The following is a 24,908-nucleotide window of genomic DNA, read 5'->3' on the forward strand; positions in this document are numbered from 1 at the left end:
TGAACTTATTGGTCTTCCTGGTTTCCTCCTGACCCCAAATTTTTTTGGCAACAACTTGATTTCAGATGATGGTTTTTTGATAGACTTCCTGTCTTTCTGGCTAAGGCCTTGTGAAGTCTTTGGTTTTGCCACAGTGACCTGACTAAATCGTGATCCCAAACTGGCATCAACCATATTTTCTGTTTCTGTTAAGGAGTTCTCATCAACATCCATATCCTATAGAAATACATGTTCAAGCAAATTCACTGAAATTCAATGGAGGATTACCTCATAAACTGTGTATCAAAATATATTGAGGAGGCAAATTACATAAAATTAATGTAGGTAATTTTGGCTCAATTGGAAATAAACATAAGGTCAACCCCTCCCCCCCCCCCCCCCCCCCAAAAAAAACAACAAGAGGCCCACAGGCCTTATCGGTCGCCTGAATACTAGTGAAAAAGTATCACTACTTCCATGGGCTATGAAATCTAGAAAAAATTTCCTGTTCTGAAAATCTAAGCTAAATTCTAATGTTCAGCAACAATATAAAACAAGATGTGTTCTTAAAACTTCACTGCCCTCAAAAGTGCATACACAGATGAAAGGCTTTAAATGATAGGTGTATTAACATTAAAACATCAAAAGATATGACTAATTTGGACTCATCCTAAAGTCATAACCCTGGGTTATGAAATTCACCATTTTTTGTACATCCTAAGTATGCAATATAACAAGTTTGGCCCCACCCTGGGGTCAGAACCCCATTGCATTAAACAAATCTAAGTCCATGGGCTAAAACACCATCAAAAATAGTGGAACAGCATTCCCCTTGTAATATGCACACCTACACATTGTGATTTTCCTTTGTACTAAGTTTCATTGAAATCCCCCAAAGGGTTTAAGAGGAGTTGAAAGACAAGGTACTTGCATAAAATAAATCTAAGTCTAAGGGACCTAACTCCTTCAAAAATAGTGGTGCAGCATTCCCCTTGTAATATGTACATCTCCACATTGTGATCTTTCTTTGTACCAAGTTTCATCAAATCCCTCAAAGAGTTTAGGAGGAGATGCAAAGACAAAGTATTTTGAATAGAAAAAAAAACCCAAGTCCAAGAGCCGTAACTCCTTTAAAAAACATTGGACAGCATTCCCCTTGCAATATACACAGCTCCACATTGTGATCTTTCTTTGTACTAAGTTTCATCAAAATCCCCCAAAGGGTTTAGGAGGAGTTGCGAAGACAAGGTATTTGCTTAAAATAGATCGAAGTCCAAGGGCCCTAACTCCTTCAAAAATAGTGATGCAGCATTCCCCTTGCAATATGCACATCTCCACATTGTGATCATTCTTTGTACCAAGTTTCATCAACCCCCCCCCCCGGGTTTAGGAAGAGTTGCGAACACAAAGTAGCTTGAATAGAAAAAAATTAAGTCCAAAGGCCACAACTCCTTTAAAAAACATTGGACAGCATTCCCCTTGCAATATGCACAACTCAACATTGTGATCTTTCTTTGTACCAAGTTTCATCAAAATCCCCCAAAGGGTTTAAGAGGAGTTGCGAAAATAAAGTTAAAGGGACAGACGGACGACAGCGGTATAGCATAATACGCCCACATTTTTATGCGGGTGTATAAAAAATGAAGAAAAAAGAAATCTGAGAGTGAAAAAAAGAGATATCCAATAAAATTTTAAGAAAATTATGAAAAATTTCTCCACAATGAATTATTCACTTCAATACAATAATTTCCTTCCAAACAAAGAAAAGCATTTTAATGCCAAAATCACAACAACAAAATTGTAAGATATATGGTTTCTAACATCAATGGTGATTTTATGTACTGTTGAGCTGTTTTAGTCATTTTGTAACAATCTGTAAATATCACTTTGGCAGCTAATGTCCCTTTAATAATGATATAACTATTCAATAAAAACAAAAACCAATGCACATAATAGTATATCCATAAATTGTCTTCCTTTCTGCAAAATTTCATAAAATTGATGACTACTGTAAGATGAAACATATTTTAGAATATTTTTTATAAACAGATGGACAGACAACAGATAACATGTACCAATGCATTATAAGCTCTTGTGGTATGCCACCAGTAGAGCTACTAAAACCTCAGACTGAATATAACATTGTTACATGGCATTTCTAGAGTTATCATCTGTAGGTCTATTACTGTAAAGAACTTACAAAATATTTTTTTTCCTTTTTCATTACGACCCGTTTCCCCTCTGCCTCCGACTCTGACTTGACCTCTGTTGTAGAATCGTATGAAGATGCTGGGCTCCCAGGTCTCGGACTATATAAGCTATCCTCCTTCTTATTCCGTGAGAACTTACCCTTTAATAATAAAATAAAATGATAAATGAACCACAATGTTCACCATAACTGCCTAATGCTCAGAAGAGATTTGAATTTGAAACTTTGAACTCACAAAAAAACCAAACATTCAAAGTGTCAAGCAAGTATATTGCCGTGATTTAACGAGCACCACTAAGCAGAGCATCCCATCGCGATACAAAATAAATATGTATAAATACATTAGTGGAAAACCAGGATAGATTAGTCCAGACGTGTTATGCATTCTTAGAGTTGGTATCTTGCAGAAACTCTCTCTTTTTTTCTCTCTCTCTCAAGGCCCATAGACCACATCGCTTACCAGAGCAACTCCGGCCCTGCAGTTGTTCAAGGTCAACACACTAAAGTATAACAAGGTCTTCCCATAAAGAATCTATATACAAAATATGAAAGTCCTACCTTTAATAGTTCAGGAGATATAAAATAGGTCAGGTTTTTCTTAAAAGTAAGTCAAACTCCAAGGTCAAAAGATCAAACACCATTGTGTCACAAGATCTTGCCAAAGAATCTATATACAAAACATAAAAAATCTCTACACAAAATATGAAAGATCCCGTGGGGATCCAAGTCAAAATAGGTCATCAATACCACTTGATTGTCGTAAGAGGCAACTAAATGGGGTGGTCCTTCAGATGAGGCCGCAAAAACCGAGGCCACGTGTCATGATAAAGATCCCTCCCTGCTCATAGGCTATAAGTGCCAAGCATAGACCTAAATTTTGCAGTCCTTCACCGGCATTGGTGACATCTTCATACCAGTGAAAAATTCTTTAGCGGGACCAACCAAAATATGTAAGCCTTACCTGAAATAGTTTCTGATATACTTGATAGGTTAAGTTTAGGCTCAGTGGTTCTTGAGAAGAAGATTTTTAAAGATTTCCCCATGATATTTGCATGTAAGACTTTAATCCCCTTTAATGGCCCCATTTTAACCCCAGGGGCCATGATTTTAACAAACTTGAATCTGCACTATGTAAGAAAGCTTTCATGTAAATTTCAACTTCTCTGGCCCAATGGTTCTTGAGAAGATTTTTAAATGGCCCAACACTATTTTTGCATTTACATGATTACTTCCCCTTTGAAGAGGGCAAGAGGGCATGTCCCTTCATTTGAACAATATTGAATCCCCTTCACCTAGGAATGCTTTGTGCAAAGTTTGGTTGAAATTGGCCCGCTGGTTCTGGAGAAGTCGAAAACGTGAAAAGTTGGACAGACAATGGATGATGAAAAGCTCACTTGAGCTTTCAGCTCAGGTGACCTAAGATCGATGTGTGAAGAAATGTGATATAATATTTTGTTGACAAATAATAAACAACGCCTCAAGATTTGTGTATGATAACATTTAGTTATATGGTAACATACACACTTTATGATAAAGTCATTTTGTGTGTTGTCATAATTATAGAAGTAAAAAGTTAACTTGTGTACCGTTTCGACACTTTCAAATACAAGTCGGTAAATGATATACAATGTCTAAAGATTTATGTACAGTAACGTTAAATAAAATGCCAAAATACACACACAAAGTTAGCTCACCAAACTACCCTCTTAAGATCAAAAGTCGCCTGTCAAAACGAAAATGCAAGTCCATAGTTCACTTGTTCATTTATTATTCTGTATTTTTAACTTGCACAAAAATTCAGTCATAATTATTATTATATCAATCAAAATTGTGAAAAATATTTCATCAAGGACTTTAAAAATCAATAGGGTTTTTCCTCATTCAACAACAAAGAAGTATGCAAACTGTGATCATCGTAAATTTTATGGTTCTTTTTTAATCTTGCCAACAAGTTTACACAAAAGGACACACAAAATACACTCACATTAGCGATGCTATATCCCCTTTGCAACTAGTTGATAACAATTTACTGGTATACACAAATCTTCTATTTGAAGTCAATCCCCAGTTTATAGTCATGGAACCAGTACAGTGAAACAGGTACTGATCATGGAAACCTAGTGGTTAGGGTGCCTCACTGCTTACACTTTTCATCAAATCCACATGCATAACACCATAAAGTTACCAGGGTCATCAGATCAACCCATTAATCAATTTTTGCATACTAATTAATATATGTTTCAATGTGTTGTAAGATGTATATTTCATATAAATAAAATCATCAACAATTTTTTTAATGTCAAAACTATAAGAGTTTTACCTCTGAAGGCATCAAAGTGTCTTAAAATCTGCAGCAAACTGCTGACTTAATATTGATGTCTGTTACTATGACATATATAATATGGAAAGAATTTTAATGGCAACGCAACGAGCTCCCTCCAATGATTACACATGTAAGTCACATGATTTGCTCTTTATCAGCTGAAAAATTATGGAGACTACCCATAATGCTTCTGGAAAAATGTCGCTGTCACTTCAGTACACTTCACTGACAATCCCGTAAATAAAATAAATGAATTGTTTGAAAAATACCACAATCGTTTTTAAATTCCATACCTTCGTACTTTTGTTAATTGCTTGTTTTAAAAGGAAAAAACAAAACAAAAACATTGCAGCCAATATGACGTCACAATGCACTGTTTACATCGACCGCATTATATATTTCCCATGTTAAATGAATAGGCAGATTTAAAAATGCATGAAGTCGTATTGCAAGATATTATGGGTCTTCGCTCATCTCAACGGTCATACAGTAAAAGATATTGATATTTAGCCATAGAATTCAAATGACTGTGACCTTAAGATGCATTTATTGACATTAAGGTTTGGTGAACTTAGGTCAAATAGTGAGCACTGGCAACAGAAATACCATTGTCAGTGGGTGTATAACTTACCTTAAGCAGACTCTGCTTGCCATATTGACAACATTTTGGACACTCCCAGCTATTTGGTAAATCCTCATTAACAACACCTTCAGTCTCCAAGTTTTCATGCTTTTTTCGAAGACATTCTGCATGATTTATTTCCCAGCAAATGCAGCACTCCATTAAGGTGGTGATCATTTCATCAGGATGATCTGCAGATTTCACTCGATCGTCTTTTCCACAGATCATACAAATGGCTGCATTAGGTATTACAGGCTAAAAAATAACCACACACCATTTTAAAAAGAGGAAATATATCAGTGTGTAAACAAACACAAAAAACCACTGTCATTTTAGTGAATTGTTGACATACATGTATATGAGCTGCTCAATAATGATTTGGAACAAATTAATGGGTAATTATACAGCAGTAACTGAAATTTTTAATTATCTCTCATACTTTTATTTTGTATCTTTTCTATCTATGAAAACATAAATAACAAGAGGTACTGTGAGCAATGCTCACTAAGAATACCCCCCGCTTACCCCAATCTCCCAAAGGGTGTTGGTAATAGGTATAAACTACCTCTTTTCTGAGTGTAAAAAACAAATGGCATGACAAACCGAACCATATTGCTACTTCGATGTCCAGTGCGCGTGACCTTTGACCTTTTGACCCCAAAATCGATAGGGAACATCTTCATCCCATGGGTAGTCCATATGTAAGATATGGTGACTGTAGGTGGAAAGGATAACGCTTTAGAGCCCGGAAACCATATTGCTACTTCGATGTCCAGTGCACGTGACCTTTGACCTTTTGACCCCAAAATTGATAGGGAACATCTTCATCCCATGGGTAGTCCATATGTATGATATAGTGACTGTAGGTGGAAAGGATAACGCTTTAGAGCCTGGAAACCATATTGCTACTTCGATGTCCAGTGCGCTTGACCTTTGACCTTTTGACCCCAAAATCGATAGGGAACATCTTCATCCCATGGGTAGTCCATATGTATGATATGGTGACTGTAGGTGGAAAGGATAATGCTTTAGAGTCCGGAAACCATTGCGTCTACAGACGGACGGACGGACGGACGGACAGACAGACGGACAACCTGATTCCAGTATACCCCCCCCCCCCCCCCACAACTTGTTGCGGGGGGTATAATAAACCGCTGGCATTTTAGTGAATTGTTGATATATGAGTTGCTAAATAATGATTTGAAACTACATTTTTTAACAAGCTACTCAAATGAATTAGTTTAGTAATCAATTGAAATTATTTTGCTTTCATTTTTAATATTTCTAAGACTTTCATTTTCTATCTTTCAGAATCCTTGATATTCATTTGCCATTCAATTATTGAACACCTTGAGATACACTTAAGATATGCTTATTCATTATAGGTAAGATATTTCATCCAACAATAAAATGCATCTGCTATTAAACTATTTCTATTAATTTATTCACAACAGTATCAATATAATATCTTGTGAACCAGAGTATCACTAGTTAGTTACTTCTTGAGCCCCTCATTATTCTGACCTGCACAAAAGTCAATACAGTTTCCAAGTACATTTGGAACAATCGAATATATTTTTAACTATTTCTTAATTATCTCCCCTCAATACACTGGGCAAATATTACAAAATCAAATTTGTTCAAAAGGGAGATAATTAAGAAAAAGTTGAAATCTATTTGATTGTGCAAAATATACTTGGTAACTGTTTTGACTTCTATGCAAATCAGAATGAGAGACTCAAGAAGTAACAAGATTGCTATGCATAGCCATATGTCCCCCACAAGCGCAAAAAACATTGAAGTGCAAAAGTCCCATAACTCCTATAAAATTTGTCAAATCAAAATGGTGGCGCAGTATGATTAACTATATATGGTGACTAACAATCCTACAAAATTTGAACAAAATCCTTTGAGCGGTTTCCGAAGAGTTGCGTCCACAAAATCAAGTGTGAGGACACAGATATTTTTATGTCCCCTTCCACGTTGCGGCGGGGGACAACTATACTCTGATTCATAAGACATTATTATATTGATACTGTTGAGAAACAAAAGAGATGCATTTGAATGAATTTGAATCCCAAAACATGTTTTGTGGAAAGTTTGGTTAAAATTGGCCCAGTGGTTCTTGAGAAGTGTGAAAGTTTACATTAAACACAAAAATTTCCACCAAAAAGCTAATTCAATCTTTCAACTCAGGTGAGCTGATAACATATTGATACATTGTATAATCTTTCTATTGTTTGAGATACACTTACTGCTAAACACTGCCTACTCTTGCACGATTGTTTCATTCGGCCCGGTCCACCGTGTTTCTTCATATCTTTACAGAAATTACATTCTCCACAGTCTGTTCTTGTGCACGGTTCACACTTTTTACAGCGAGTTCTTCGTCGTCTGATGCATGTAGGACTTCCCTTGGATTGCTGAGATTTCACTAACTTGATATGTCCTGCTCCTGTTTTATACACTTTAGGTTTGGCAGGCTGAAGAGAAAACAAGATAGGACTAGTTAATGTAAATGACTTTATTTCCCCCTAATTTTGAACTGAAACAAAATAATTTGTTTATGTTTAAAAAATTATTGTCAGACTGAAATCTTCTGCAAAAAAATGGGATTCCTTGGAAAAAGAATGAGTTCTGAATCTACAATACTTGTGCAAGGTAATTAATTAAACTAGTATCTTGTACTTTACTCTTAAGCACCAAATCTTTCAAATATTTCTTAATTATCTCCCCTTTGAAGAAAGCATGGACCAAGGATGCTATCTGTCTACCTATAGTCAAAAATGGCCTTGTGGTTCTTGAGAAGAAGTCAAAAATGTAAAAAGTTTACATACACCAGACAGATAGATGTTAAAAACAAACTTTTGAGCAGAAAATCTCATTGGAAGTTTCATCATTTGAGCTAAAAATAGAGTTCTGTTACAATGGGCAGTGGCAACACAAAGAATCCTCAATGCTAAATGGCTCAGCTAGAGCACCTCACATCTAGGTTAAAATTTGTGAAACTTCACCGAAGTTGGTGACTGCAAACAATAAATATGAATGCCATACCTTCTTGGAAGCTGGCCAGAATAGAATAGGTTCTCCATTGCATGCCAGGCTTTGATCATCATTGGCATGATTTCCAAGCATTTGCTGCAAACAAAATCAAAAAATGCTGAAATTACATACACTTATATTCTGTTTAAATCAAAAAGGAATGTTCAAATAATGTGGAAGTCGTGCACTGATCGTGCAACAAGTACATCTTGCAAACCCTGAGACCTTAACATAATCGTTTTCTTCTGATCAAAATGAGAATCACTACTTCAAATTTTTCCTCACTTCAAAATTTTTTGAACTGATCTTGTCAAAATGACATTGATTCAAAATCATGACATAGTGCCCGGTGATAATCAAACTTTATGCAAAGTACAAGTTTCTCCGTTTTTCCATCACACACCATTTGGTCACTAGCAACAATGTAGAAGGTATGATATTAAACCTTGAGTTTATTTTTGACATTTTGAATTGTTTTGCTTAGATACCTTTGCATCACTTAACAACATATCTGGATTCAGTATGTCTTTTGGATATCCTTTCTTGGCAGTAGGATGTTCTTCAATCCAATGTATTAATTGATAGAGTCCATTCAATTCCCATTTCGTCAAGTAAACAATTTTGTTTTCCTTCTTGTTGGCATTGAGAGAAGGACTATTAAGCATTTTGTATTCAGGATCGCTTGATTTGATTTTTCTATAGGTGGTTTGTTCTGCAGCCATTTGTTTCTCTTGCTGTTCACTGTTGGCAAATTTTGCCAGAATTTCCTCAGCCTTGACGTATATTTCTGTGTCTGCTGAACTACAGCTGTCAGACGATGACTTACAAGGTGACCTCACTCGCTGAGGTGTGACATTCTCCTCATCACTAACTGATCTATATTTTGGGGGGGACTGGTCTATTCTTGTCAATTCAATGGTAACACTTTTGGAGAGTCTTGGGGTAACTGAGCCCTGAGTGTGAACAGTGTAATCTGTATCCTGTGAACACTCATCTTGTAGGAAGGGAGATAACTCTCTTTTGAGCTCAATTTCTTTATCCTCAGGTGGTATCTCCACACACTGTTTCCCAGTAACACAGGACACATACCTTGCCAATACATACCATGCTATCTCTGTAAAGAATGGGTATCGAAACTTCTGTGGGACCTACAAATTAAATAATATCTAATACATCAACGTGTTTTCCTAAAACATGCAAGAGTAGATTTGTCTTGACATGACTTATACTTGTACTCCCCATCCTTCCACTCCTATTCAAGATACAACACAACTGAATGCTACATTTATTTAAACAATAAAATGGTTTCTTTGTTGTTTTATGAGATGATGAAGGTAGCTAGCATCGCAGAAAAAAATTCATAACCCACATAAGCAGGTTATGAAAAATTTTCTGCAATGATTGCTACCTTCATCACCCCCATAAAACAACAAAGACATTCTTATATTGTTTATAATTATATTTTTTATGTATTTTTAAAAAATATAATCTAGATTCAAGTATTGAAATATCATATTGACCATTTCGCTACTTAAAACGGAATAGCCATTACAACCTTTCACCTTGATGATGCTCCATATTCGAATTGGTAATGATTACAGATAGATGGGCTTGTACTAAAAACTGGATCTAACTAGTTTGCAACAAACATGCATTCATTGTCTATGATGAAAGCAATGTCAATTAAAAAAAAATGTAAGAGAAAAAATTCAGTGAACATAAATATACACACTTATACAATACCTGCATTACATAGCTATGGACCAGACTGAGATTATAATTTCTGTGACCATGACCAGTTGTACATGATTTTGATTGAGTGTCATGAATCATAACAAGAGGCCCAAGGGCCACATCGCTCACCTTGGCTCATATCTAAAGATTTTTCCAATAATTGCATGTAAAATTTTGATTCCTATTGTGGCCCCAACCTACTCCCGGGGGCCATGATTTTTACAAACTTGAATCTGCACTATGTCAGGAAGCTTTCGTGCAAATGTAAACTTCTTTGGCCCAATGGTTCTTAAGGAGAAAAATTTTAAATATTGATTTTCTATTCATTAGTTATGTAAAATTTGATCCCCTATTGTGACCCCCATCCTAGCCCCTGGGGACATGGTTTTAGCAAACTTAAATCTGCACTATGTCAGGAAGCTTTCATGTAAATATCAGCTTTTCTGGCTCAGTGGTTCTTGAGAAGATTTTTAAAGATTTTCCCTATATATTTGTATGTAAAACTTTGATCCCCTATTGTGGCCTCATCTTACCCCCGGGGGCCATGATTTTCACAAACTTGAATCTGCACTATGTCAGGAAGCTTTCATATAAATTTCCGCTTTCCTGGCCATGTAGTTTTTGAGAAGTAGATTTTTAAAGATTTTCCCTATATATTTGTATGTAAAACTTTGATCCCCTGTTGTGGCCCAATCCTACCCCTGGGGGCCATGATTGTAACAAACTTGAATTTGATCAGAAAGCTTTCATGTAAATATAAGCTCTTCTGGCCCAGTGGTTCTTGAGAAGAAGATTTTTAAAGGACACCACCCTATTTTTGTGATTATCTCCCCTTTCAAGGGGCATGGCCCTTCAATTGAACAAACTTGAAAGCCCTTCATCCAAGGATGCTTTTGGCCATGTTTGGTTTTAATTGGTCTAGTGGTTCTGGAGAAGAAGTCAAAACTGTAAAAAAGTTTACAGACAGACAAAAGGCAATCAGAAAAGCTCATTTGAGCTTTCAGCTCAGGTGAGCTAAAAACGACCTTGGCTCAGTGTCAAAACACATCATCTATATCTAAGCAACCTTTGTGCAAATTACATACATTCTATTGCCTCTCACTTACAAAGTCTTGGCCCTGATGAAATTTTTCAAATCTTTTTTTTTTTTATCAGTAAGCTTGACCTTGGCCAACAAAACCTTAGTTCAGGGTCATGACACAGCTGGTCAAAAGCATTTTTGCTAAGTATAAGGCTTTATTTCTGTCTTCCCATCGCACTAATGTCTGGCATTTGACGAAGACACAGTCACTGCCTATGTTGAACGTCCTTGATTTGAAGTGGTGCTGGGATCGAGAATCAGACCCCCGCCTCCTGACTGTGAAGGAGCACCCTAACCACCAAGTAACTATAACCAATACTCATCTCCAGAGTTAAATAAGTATGATTTCCAAAATAATCAAAGTGAATTTTTACAATATGAACCACAGAATCCCACCCCACAACCATAATTTACAGAGGCTTCTCTCCTCATTTCAATGTTTTCATTTAGGTAAAAATTTGAACAGTAGTATACGAGAATAAGTTGAAATTTTAATTTTCAATTCACAGATTTCTTTTGATGCATGTTTTGTTTCCAGTATTTAACCTATTGTTTGACTACTGTGGCATCTTGTTAGTGATCTTATATATTTTATAGCAATTAAGTTAAGAAGGTAACCATGGTTTGTTTATCACATTTGACTGCATTAAAATCACCTTTTTATATTCTATATATACATCCAAGCTTTACCTACAGCATTCGGACATTTTGTTTTACATTATCCTCTGCTTTGGATACTTACCCGCGTTTTGTCCTCTACTTCTGATGCTCTAAGTTGATTTTCTATGTTGTAACTATGCAAAAAATTTCCACCAAAAACCAGAGAATCCTTGGGTGTGTACACTGCATGAATCCAGCCTAGCAAGAGAATCGATGCACATTTATATAAAGAACTGAATCAAACAAATTGCCATAATACAAACAATTCTAGGCTTTTATAAATCCAGGCCTGCTGAGTACAAAAAAATTCAAAACAGGCCAACTCCACAGAAACATGTTTTTATCCCCTCCCTCCCAAAAGAAAGGTCAATAATAGTCCACTGATAATCCACAATAACAAGGGCCCCTGGGCCAAACCACCCACTTAAGCAATTGCATTTCCCCCTGTAATACATTAAGTCCCAATGATTGCCCTACCATGGCCCCAAGAGTCCTGGTGTTAATATATCTGAATCTGGAAGCTATGTACTGAATCCCCCTTGTGGTACTTGAGAAGACTTTTGAAGAATTACACTCGTAAATAAGACCTCTTGGTTCGACATTCGATTCCTTCTGGGTTATTTTCAATCAGATTCAGTTTAAACATTACAATGTATTATCGGGTTATTGAACTTATATTGGTGAATATTGGCACAAGTTGGCTGTCAAAATTCACGAGCTTGCAAACAATGATCCCCCAAGACAACAAAGCTAAAACCTGAGGCAGCATGTTTTATTATACTGAAGAATTGAAGATTATTTATCAGACATCAATTTAACACTGGCCAAATCTTTCACACTTCCAATGACTCAGATAAGTTCCAAGTACATCTTTCGTCATCTTGATCACTGCTTTGGTGTTTTAAAGACTCAATTTATTGTAGATAATGAACTGTAGTTCTTTGTTGAGAATACAAAATCTCCATTTTACCGTCATTACAGTTGATCTATCATGACGTCTGCATTTACATCACCTATCTCGTAATTCTTGGAATGTTCTGCCTACCAAGTATTTTGATTGGTTAAAAATATCAATGAATATTTATGAGGGAGTAGTCCCAGGGAGTAACACATATTTTGCTGGGAGTAGTCCTCAGGGAAATAGACAGTTTTATCGTATTACTTATATGTAGAGAAAAATCACTAAAGGTACAATAACTAACTTTTAGCACCCGGTTTTCATGCCCGATGTCCATCAGTAAAGTAGAAGCTTTTTATAGCTTGTACTATTTTTAAAGGTTTCAGCCATACCCATAAGACCCAAAAAGGGCAGAGACCATGAAATTCCAAATTTTTATTCCATTTCCCCAAAAGATGTTCCAAAGCAATTTTGGAGTAAAGTAGCCATGCAGTTTCTACAGTCACAACCATTCAAAAGTTAAACTATGGATGATGTGACGATGGACAGGTGCTGACATCAATAGGTCACCCAAGTGATTTGAGTGACTTATAAAGAATAATAATAAAGAAACAAACAAGATATGATTAAAATCTACAAATTATATAGTCTCCCAAATGAAGTACTGGCTGTATAAGTGGGCTTTTTCTGAGTATTACTATTTTCCTCCCTTGACAAAATCCATGCCAATTTTAACTTCATTTCAAAAATCTAGATCACAAAGACCTTGATTTAGAAAATTTTAAAAAATCCTCCTTTTTTCTTCAGCAAAACTGGAATCATTTGACCTTGATCCTAGTTTGTAGGTCCCAACAAGTTTATGATCTAAGGTCAGAGGTCAAGGTTACTGGGAGTCACTTGACCTATATACTAGTTTGTAGATCTTATCATTTTTGAAGATCCAATGTCTCTATCAATTCCAGTTCTAAAATTATATGAGTATGTATGTTCAAGGTCAGAGGTCAAGCTCACTGGAGTCACTTTGTAGATATTTGTACTTTGCACTATTTGTAGATCTCATCCTTTCATCATTTTTGAAGATCCCATCTCTCTATCAGACATGGTTCTGAAGTAATACCAATTTTATGTTCCAAGGTCAGAGGTCAAGATCACTTGACCTTGATACTAGTTTGTAGATATTATCACCCTCTTATCATTTCTGAAAACCCCATGTCTCTATCAATACCAGTTCTAAGGTCATACGAGTTTATATTCAAATTCAACATAGTCACTTGATCTTGACATTTATTTGTAGACTCCTTCATAATTTCTGAATACCCCATGTCTATATCTGACCTACTTCTGAAGTACTACCAATTTTATGCTCTAAGGTCAGAGATCAAGGTCACAGGAGTCACTTGACCTTGATACTAGTTTGTAGGTCCTGTCATCCTCTTACCACTTCTAAAGACCCCATGTTGTTATTAGTCCCATTTTAAAATTATACCAGTTTTTATGTTCATGGTCAGAGGTCAGTCATTGGAGTCACTTGACATTGATACATACTAATTTGTAGGCCCTGTCATTCACTTCTCATTTCCAAAGACCTCGGGACTCTATCTATCATATTTGTCAAGTTATATCTGTTGAATTTTGGAATTAATTTTTCCCCCATAGTGATCTATATTAAACCCCACCCCATTTGATCCCCCCCCCCCCAAAATATACCCTAACCCCCTTCAATCTGAAAGGAAAAACATTCCTGCAAATCTAGATACATTGGCCTATCATATCCTTGAATATCTAATACTTTTCATCAACAGGTTACGGAGAACAGTGTTGGACAGTTTTAGGCGTGAGAAAGAAGCAGATGCATAAGAAGAACCGAGCAAAAACAATAAGTCTCCAAACTTCGTTTGGGAGACTTAATAAATAACAGAGTAAGGACAATCTGTTTCCAAACTTATTTGGAGACCACAATACGAACTGTGCAAAATATAGCATGTTGTAATAAAGTATCTGGGGAACACCTGTGAACATTTTATACTATTACCTGATGGTATTATAAAAGTATATCCCTGACGAAGCTCAATTCTTTGACAGCCTTCAACATGGTCTGCTAAAAATATGTCCCCTTGTTTTCCTGACAATACCCAGTTTGTATATATATCAAAATTCCTCTCCGTAGGTGGAATCAACCAGAACACTTTCTCTCCATGCAGGATGTGGTACCACACTGAGGTCCCACCAAAGTCAATGTGGAAATCTGTGTAACATCCCTGTACACTCATCAAACAGTACCTGTAAAACAGTATATCATCCTACAATCAGGTATAATGTCTTCATTTCCAGAAAATGTGCATTGGTTCTTTATAAGAATTTAAAGCATCAAATTGTGAACAATTACAAATATCTACTCATCATATCAGAAAAGGATTGCTGTTCCATTAGGTAATACTTGAAAAAATCTACAATAGTTACTTTAGATACACATTTCTACCAATGACTTTGACCTTGGCAAATGAACCTATATCCAAGGTCACCAAACACTATCTGGTTATAATCAACCTTTTTGTCAAATATATATCACTACAAAGTATTTTCCCCTGGAAAGATAGGCCTAGCCCCCCCCCCCCCCCCCCCCCCCCCCCCCCCCCCCACCCACCCAATGTCAAGAAATCCAACAGTGACTCCTCATTCTGCCATTTTTGGTGTAAAATATGTCTAATAACTAATGTCTCTATCGTCAATTTACAATATTGCCTTTAATAAAAGATTTACAATATTGCCTTTAATAAAAGATTTACAATATCACCTTTAATAAAAGCACAAGAGACTAAGTCTCATTCGCACACAGTTATACATACATAAAGTAAGGCTAAAACAAAATAAAAAAATTAAATGTACAAATATTGCTAATATAAGAGACAAATAATTGTGGGCGAATTTTGTGATAAACTTATTCTATTTTGGCTCAAATAATTTCAAAACATGGCAGATGAAGAAGTGGAGTGAAAGCAAATTTCATGCATGAGATAAAAACTAGAAAGTTGCATCCTCAACAAGATGTGTATGTGAAACACTGATGCCCCTGTAGAGCAGCAAAGTAATTCTGGTACCCAAAGAAAGGTCTTATCACAGGAAATACACATGTGAAACATAAAAGCCCATCTTTATCCATTCAAAAGTTATGGCCAAGGTCAAAGTTTTTGTGGACAAACAGACTGACCAAAAACTATATGCCCCTGAATCTCTGAGTATGGGGGCATAAAAATAACAAAATTGATATAAATAGATAAACAAATTACTTAAGGTTGATCGATCCTCATGTGACGTCATAGGTTTTTGCAAAAAATCTTAATAAATTAAACTGCACATGATAGAAATATATCTTTCTGAGGAATATTATTCACTTGATATAATAAAAAATCTGGTAAAATATTAATACTGAAAAAGTTTATATTTTCCATAGATAATCAATTATTTATGATTTAAAAAATGTTGTCAAGGGCAATAACTCCTGTGCTGGAATTTCCTCAACTGGATGTCTATTATACATTGGTTTCCCTAATATCCATGATTAATCTATACATATTTATGAATTAGCAGTTTTTTTAAAACTGTTGATATTTTTAAATTTTGTCATTTCAACAAGTTTTTATCTATTTTCATTATTCTGTTTAACGTAAATGTGTGATTTTCTGATGTTGATATATACTTCTGTTTTTGTATGTCTGACATCTTTAAAAAGGTGGCAACATATACATTTTCTTTGGTTATTAATTGAATTAAACTATATTGAGTGGAAATTAATAAAGTTTTTCCACTTTTAACCATTAATATTGATAAGTCACATGAGGATGGAACTACCTTAAGGACCAAAACAAAAAACAAGCAAAAAATCAACCCAGAATCACACAATATACAGATTAAGTAAAAATAACATGCTGGGTGTAAACAGCAAACCTTCACTTATTTTCAATGTTTCTTCATTATGTCCCTTGAAATAGAGGGTTTACAAAACTTGAAACCTCTGCACCCAACAATTCTTTTTACCACGTTTGGATAAAATATTAAGACCTCAAAAATAAGAAAAGTTTACTGGTGACAGACAAGTAGATGATGGACAAAATTCCTATCAGATATAAGTTACATACAGATCCTAATAGGTCAAATGAATGACTCAGTTGACCTAAACACATTTTTAAATAGATCTTACTTCTGCACTTTGGGATATTTCATCTTTTCTATAATATTGGTTGACTCCGTTTGACATTCCTTTAAATGCCTTGGCCACACAGTGTCCACCCAATCTATCTGTCTCACCTGATATGAAAAGAATTAAGTTTTGTGAATACTCAAATCCTTATAAAAAAAAACAGATTTTTGTTTCAGTGATTTTATGATATAATAAGCTACATTATAATAAAGGATCTAGTTTCAACACTTGATGACTACCAGGTCAAATATTCTCCACTTATTCATCAGAAAACATAACACAAACAATAGAAACCCCTGAACTTGATACATTGACCTAAACGGATTATCTTCTAATCCTAGCTGCCAAGGACATTTGATGATTGTTAGGTAAAGGACTTCAATCAAAATAAACAAAAAATTGTTTTATCACAATTTTTTAAAAATGTTTTATTGTGCCCTTTTCCAGTCTGTGATCAAATGGCCTTTTAAGGTAATTTCCCATACCATGTCAAACAAGAGGTACTGTGAGCAATGCTCACTAAGAATACCCCCCGCTTACCCCAATCTCCCAAAGGGTGTTGGTAATAGGTATAAACTACCTCTTTTCTGAGTGTAAAAAACAAATGGCATGACAAACCGAACCATATTGCTACTTCGATGTCCAGTGCACGTGACCTTTGTCCTTTTGACCCCAAAATCGATAGGGAACATCTTCATCCCATATATATGATATGGTGATGGTAGGTGGAAAGGATAATGCTTTAGAGCCCGGAAACCATTGCGTCTACAGACGGACGGACAGACAGACGGACAACCCGATTCCAGTATACCCCCCCCCCCCCAACTTGTTGCGTTAGAAACATTATTCATGAGTCACGAACGTTATCACAGGTTCAACGAACCCGATGGCATTTTGGTGAATTTTGTAGACCGTATTAGGACTGATTGTTTGAAAGCAAACAACAAAAATTTAGAATTAAAAAACAACAACATACGAATCACAATAATACAAACAAGCCGGTTCTATACAAAACAATGCTCGGGAGAGAAAATGCTTATAGTTACATACATCGCGAAGTCAAAAACTCTCCATACACATTGCGTTATGACACACAGTCGTTTAGTAATTCCCTTAAGATTTCTGCAAATATTACAGATTATGATGTTAAATCGTGTTGCCAACTTTCAATGTATCTATTTTAGGCCATTTCTTTTATGTGATTTCTGATCATTAATGACGGGTAGAAATATCGAATCTCCTATACAACAAAATGCAAATTTTTGTGTGCTACATTTACTGACAGTCACATATTTTTGTTATGTTTTCCTTATGATTTAATATCTAAATCTGAAAGAATATGATCGATGTCGTCATGATCTAAATAAAATGTATGCAAAATCGAAAGCTACATGACATTGTAACCCCCATTGCAAAATTTTCATATTTATTTACACGACAAAAATCGCTTTCAAGGCCCTCCGAATCCATAATAAATGTGCATATACATACATGTACATGTATGTGCATATCTCTGTTGTGTCTAATGATTTCAGGGTGTTAAATTTAGATCATATGCTGATAGATTTGTCACATATTTAGGCCCTATCTCTAGGCCTATATAGGTGTTGTACGTTTGTGTTCTTGTACGTACAGTATGGATCATGGGTGTTGTAATGTAATTTTCTTTTATCTAAAACACTTTTCTGGCCAGACATGACCTTCAATGGTGTCTTTATTAAAACGTCTCAGAATGTACGCGGTAGTTACATGTCTTTAACACTCACATCGCATGGCTGTATCGTATTGTTAAAACTAAAAATTACCAAGGGGGCGAGGAATGCAGAATTAGGGTGTTTTAGAATATTCAAATTCCCCAAAATTTGTAACTTGAGCATATAGGTCAGCATTCTCTGAATGAGTGTTAAAAATGTAAAATCATTCTGATCTATATCACTTTGTTCCAACTAGATCTGACGACATAATTTTATTTTTTTCATCTATTGTGACGTCACGTCAGTGTTCATGTGATGTAGGCTATGGATTTAGTAAGCGCCATAGTAAAGTTAGGATTTTTCTAACTTCAAGCCCGATCCCTAAAGCTTACGGTAATCAATGAAAGTGGTTTTTAGTTATTTGAAGCTTTAATGTTTTAAACTGTTTTTCAAAAACCACCCTGTAATATTTCTTGAAATGGTAATTTAGTAATGTAAATGATGAATGAAACATGTTTGCAGAGATAGGAATTTTAGACACCATTTTCCAATATGCGTTTTTTCAAGGTTTTTAACCTAGAGGGGGCCATTGGGCTCTCAAATTATCCGATACCCTATCTACTTCTTATGTCAAATGATTGCTGAAGTGTAAAGGTAAAACATATTGAAATGTTTAAAACATTTGTAGGGTTTTGAAAACACATTTTTCCGGATATGGCAGGCTATGATTAGTCAAAATTTGACTACTGTACGTGCATTTTCATCACTTTAAAACCAAGAGCATGGTTCTGTAGATGAAAAATGATTGAAAACAGTCAAATGCAATACATTTTCTTCAATTCATATGAAAGAAACATATTTCTATTGTTTAAATAAAGACAGTGCCTTAAAATGTATGTATATTAACACTGCTTGTTTTAAAGTGATGTGTTCTATCTTTAGAAGTGGCTGTACTCTGGGAAAGGCCGCTAAACATATTTTTCTTCGGGGAATTTGGTCAATATACATCCTCGACAAAATACATGCAAATTTTGATAGAAATCTGTAGGTTTTTCAATATTAAGATGTGGTATGGGGAATTACCTCAAGTTCATTAGTTTGGGAGTAACATGGTATGATTATCTTAAAGACAAATATTCTTTCAAAATTTGCTTTATCAGCTGATGGAAAACTATCATTGCTGGAAGGTCTGCAATGCCGACAATTCATTGCTAAATGTTGTCTCAACATCAGCATTCATTAATAGATTAGATTCTTTTAAATTAAATCACTAAAATGAATAACCAGTCAATCCTGCTTAAATAACATGATCAGACCAAGAACTTTTTTTGCATTCAAAGCATAGTCTCAAGTACAGCTAATTATGATTTTAACCTTCGTTAATTAATTTTATCCTTCTTCTTGTCGGGATCACCGGAGTTTGCATTACAATTAGTACACCTGGCAGATTGGATATGTTATATTGCAATCATGTTCATTCTAAAACACCAATTGTGTATTTTATTGTAAAATGATGACATAGATAACACTGCATGTGGTCATTTATTGTATGGATACGTCTGATCCAGTTTGATTATCCTAGCCTTATATTTGTTCTGTATCTATAGATTTGATCTTGACCATTGACACATATGTCCTTGAAAAACAACAGACTTTTTCCTCTAATCTTGCTTATCTTAGCATTATTAAAACTATATATCTTTTTATGCCTAAAGAATTAGCAAATTTTAAGTTTGACCTTGACCTTCAATCTATGACTTAAAACCAATAGGCTTCTTCCTCTAATCATTGGGAAAATGTGTAGAAAGTTTGATGATCCTAGCCTCCTAAGCACTGTTTTTATCTGACCTACTGGGTACTGACAGATAACAGAGATATAAGGACAGAACTATTCCCTACAAAGCTGGGCGATTCCACGTAGTTCTCCAGTTTGGTGTGACTGAACTCCAGACTGATGACATTGAGAAGCTTCTGTCTCTCTGGATTTTCATAATACTGGACCCATTCACGCATTGACATCTCCATCCCTTTCTGAGTGTTGACATCCATCACATCCAACATCCGCCTACTCCCTGAATATAAACAATCAAGTGTAGAATTATCCATCACATCCAACATCCTCCTACTCCCTGAATATAAACAATCAAGTGTAGAATATACCACATAACATTACACTTCTTGTTTGTAAATCAATCACTGAAACAAATTTACTTTAGGACATTAATTTCAACAAGCATTCTGACAGTAATGCTAAAGCAATACATTTTCTTAACTGGCTCCCCAATTACTTAAATGACCTGGAATCACCAAAATTTTCTACAATGTGTCATCAATCCTGCGAAAGGTGTTAAATCAAAACTTGTACATTTTAAAAATGCAGTTTCCACCAGGAATTAAGAAATATATCCGGGGGGGGGGGGGGGGGGGGGGGCAAATCCATAGGACTAAAAGGACCTCATTCTCTTTTCAGGTCTAAGTTCAGGTCACCAGAGTTATAACTCCCATGATACTAGTGTAAATATTGTCTGACAGATGTACACACCAATCACATGAAATCAACATTTATTTAATAACTGATTAAAAATAAATCTCTTTCAAAACAAACTGAGTGTTTTCTCCAACTTTAATGTTTTGTCCACCCTATCTGTTGCAAAGTTGTGGTAAGCCTATCAAAAACTAGTACGATACCTAGTATATGACAGTTCAGCTGTAAATTGAAAAGTAAGAAAGAAAAAAAAAGAGAAGAAATTCATTCTGTTGTACTTCGTTACTTATAAATCATGTATCTCCCAATTGGTTGTAGCTAATTTTTCAAAGTTGACTGGTAGTGGATGAAGTTGATCAGTAGTATAAATCATGAACAAATGCTTACGGTCAGCAAAAATATAAATCAGAAATTAACTGATCTTAATCCCTCCTTGGTTTTTGTTACATGTACATTTTCCTCCACAATTAATCAGCAACCTAAATTCTTCAAAGTCAATTAATTTGGTGACACCAGTACACACTACCTAACTATTGCCAATTTTTAACACCAATGTTTATCAAACAATTTACACATGAATTTATTTTGCATCTATTACTGTCATATCAAAACAAAAACTATTTACTTTCAATCTAATCTTCTATATCAAAATGTTGTGCATAAATCACATCAATTAGATTACATCTTATGATCAATTCCCAGGTAAAGAATGGGCTTTATGCTTGGATGGTTACACTATTATTATTTGAATTCATCAGCACTGCTGGACACAAACATTCCTTAGGTTCAGAGTTTTTATTTATATTCCAATCATTTAATATTGCAAAGTTGTCAAGGGAAAAATGGCCTGAACATATATGTATGCAATTACATAAAACATACTGGTTTAATGTGGTTATTAATGATTGAAACATGGATAAATATTACATAAAACACACTGGTTTAATGTGGTTATTAATGATTGAAACATGGATAAATATTACATAAAACACACTGGTTTAATGTGGTTATTAATGATTGAAACATGGATAAATATTACATAAAACACACTGGTTTAATGTGGTTATTAATGATTGAAACATGGATAAATATTAGCAGTTAAACACAAATGTCATGTGAATTAAGAGTTTCTAAAGAACACTAATTATATCAATATCTAATTACAGATTGAATAACAGATGTTTGTAATAAATATGCCCCCTTTCCTCAAATCATCAATACAGCACTATGTACTGAAGAGTTTAATCTGAGTGGTGAAAAACAGACTTAATGAATGCAAAGCTTTAACAATTTTAAAGATGGAAGACAAAAATCTGATAAATTGCTTGGGTTACCTAAACACTACAAATTTCAATAAAAACAAACTTCATTCTAAATGTCAACATAAGTTATCTTACCTACACACTGCTTGACATCACATACTTTAAAATTTTCACTCGGAACTCTACAAAAAAATAGAAATTTAAAATTCAATAAATTGTGCCCTTGTGATTTTTCAAGAAAATACTGAAATTCTCCTTACATCTGATATTCCTAATATGTAAAGCTTTGAACCTTAATTGTGGTCCCACCCTGGCCCCAGGAATCGTGGTGTAAACAAATCTCTACTCTATATGAGAATAATTGCGTATTAATTTAACAAATAATACCCTTCTGATTCTAACTCAACTCTAGAAAACATGAAATACCTGCAATTTGACAAATTCTGCTCTTGTTGTTCTTTCAAAGAAATTTCCTTTCTAATCCTATATAAAATTGTGATTTATCCCTGGTCTCAGGTTCATGGTTTAACTAACTTAAATCTGCACTAAATGAAGATACCTGCATACTTATCTGACAAAATGATTATCTGTTGTTCTTCAAAAGATTAAATTTGGGATAATTTCCTTGAGCCTTCAACTCCGATGAGCTAAAATGTTGGATCAGGTAACCTTAAAACTATGCTAAAATACTCACCTAAGACCAAGACCTGCTTTTTCATAGAACACAATAGGAAATTCAAGTCCATGTTCTTGGATACACTTCAGGCCAAACTCTGAAGGAAAAACAAAAGTTGCCCCATTAGGTATGCAAATCAAGATTCTTGATAATTCAGACTAGCTTGTTCCAGCCCAGTTTAAAAACCTCTGCAACCTGTCAATATCAAATCAGTCTTACATTAATAACAAGAGGCCCACGGGCCTTAACTGTCATCTGAGTAACATGCAACAACTCCTCAATGGACAGCTCAGAAATGGATAAATAACAAGATGGTGTTGAGTAGTTTAGAGAAAACATCCTTTTTGGAGGTTGAAGACCCGAGAAGGGGATGATTTCTCAAAACGATTTAACACTATCAAATTATTTATCTTGCTTGAAAAAATTCCCCCACTGAACCTCAAAGATGCACTGGCCCATTCACATATCTAACTGTATGGAAACACAACAGCATCCATCCCATTCAAATATCCAACAGTACCATTATACAAAAGCTTAACCGAACACTCCTTTCATTCATGGACTGACGAGCTTGTGAAACAGTTGCTCACATAATTTCCTTCCTTGTCAGACATAGATTCAGATGAAGAAATATTTTTTACTCAAAGCAAATTTTGAGAGGTCCAGAGTTCACTGACAGTGTTTTTTAAAATGAGATTTTAAATGTGGAAGCAGAAAGGGGGAAAAACAGAATTTTGACTTAAAGTTGGATATCGATAGTGACATATCTGAAGATGATTTAGTAAAACAAACTGATAGGATTCTTATGGTGTCTCAGTCAGACAGTCAAAACAGATGAAAAGGAATACTGGCATTTTGCAGAACATATTTCTAATATTGAATGAGAATGATTATCCACATCAAGATTTGCCAGAAAAACGGAGTCGAAATCCAAATGGGCTGTCCAATTTATTCAATTTGTGATGCAATTCAAAGCTCAAAGAGAAAGTGTGAAACCATTTCTACAAGTGATGTCTGTCATTTAAAATTTATCATAATTCAAAAGGGAGATGTTTCTGTTGAAATTCTGTTCTAGTTTAAATTCTGAAGGAAGCTATTTAGAATGTGTCAAAATTCTTAATTTATTATTATTAATTTTGTGTGTGTGTGTTTTGGAAATAAATATTTCTACTAGTTGTCATATTTATTCATTTCTTATTAATCATACGTGAGAAACATACACTACTGGATATCTCAATATCCAACTGATTCATTTTTCATTATTTATATGTGTGAAACAGCACCATTGGACATTTAGACATCCAACTGCTGCTGATTGAATAGTTGAAATAAACATCAACTGATAACAATCAACAATGTCATTGACATTTAAAAATCAAACAAGGTGTTAATTATGTTTGAAAAATGAAATGAAATTGTCCTTAGCTTTCAAGATTCATTTTTATCAATGTCCAAGAGTAAAAGAGCATTTTCAAACTTCATGTCATTATTGAAGTTTTGAATAAATCTATTTTAACAAGAAATGTTTCAGAAACATGTATACCCACTATTGCAAAATTGAAAAGGGTTATGCAAATCTATCATCTAATTGATAGTAGTGCCAAAACATTTCAAGATATTGAAAGGACAATATCTTCCTATGTCCAGAGTGGATTGACCTTTGATCATGTAACCTAAAAATCAATAGAGGTCATCTACTTCTTAGGGTGTACCAATGTACCAAGTTTGGTGTCTATCAAGCAAATGATTGTCAAACTATAGAAGACAACTTATTGCTATGCCCAGTTTGACCCTTGACCTTTGACCAAATGAACTCAAATTCAATAGGGTTCATCTACTCCTTACATTGTACCAGAGCTCCAAGTGTGATGTCTGTCAAGGAAAGGGTCCTCAAGATATTGAGAAGTCAATATTTTCCTATGTGCAGAGTTGAATGACTCTTGACCTTTGACCATGTGACCTCATTATCAATAGGGGTCATCTACTCCTTACAACCAGTGTACCATATTAGATGTCTGTCAAGGAAAGGGTTCTCAAGATATTGA

General features: G+C 34.9%; 1 protein-coding gene across 2 annotated transcripts in view; it reads right to left on the reverse strand.

Moving 5' to 3' along the window:
* LOC125650526 (lysine-specific demethylase 2A-like) overlaps positions 1 to 24,908 on the reverse strand; it is a 54,580-nt gene that overhangs the window by 13,714 nt on the left and 15,958 nt on the right. For both annotated transcript variants that reach the window (XM_048878903.2, XM_056153558.1), the window contains exons 3-14: positions 22,882 to 22,960; positions 22,323 to 22,369; positions 20,340 to 20,512; positions 16,747 to 16,853; positions 14,581 to 14,828; positions 11,733 to 11,848; positions 8,664 to 9,323; positions 8,188 to 8,271; positions 7,389 to 7,616; positions 5,143 to 5,388; positions 2,180 to 2,329; positions 1 to 216 (exon numbers count right to left, since the gene is read on the reverse strand). The exon at positions 1 to 216 is cut by the window's left edge and continues 18 nt beyond it. In XM_048878903.2, coding sequence (XP_048734860.2) covers positions 1 to 216; positions 2,180 to 2,329; positions 5,143 to 5,388; positions 7,389 to 7,616; positions 8,188 to 8,271; positions 8,664 to 9,323; positions 11,733 to 11,848; positions 14,581 to 14,828; positions 16,747 to 16,853; positions 20,340 to 20,512; positions 22,323 to 22,369; positions 22,882 to 22,960 — 2,354 coding nt within the window. The remainder of the gene's footprint in view (positions 217 to 2,179; positions 2,330 to 5,142; positions 5,389 to 7,388; positions 7,617 to 8,187; positions 8,272 to 8,663; positions 9,324 to 11,732; positions 11,849 to 14,580; positions 14,829 to 16,746; positions 16,854 to 20,339; positions 20,513 to 22,322; positions 22,370 to 22,881; positions 22,961 to 24,908) is intronic.

The sequence above is a fragment of the Ostrea edulis genome, chromosome 1, assembly GCF_947568905.1.
Source record: "Ostrea edulis chromosome 1, xbOstEdul1.1, whole genome shotgun sequence".
Taxonomy (NCBI): domain Eukaryota; kingdom Metazoa; phylum Mollusca; class Bivalvia; order Ostreida; family Ostreidae; genus Ostrea; species Ostrea edulis.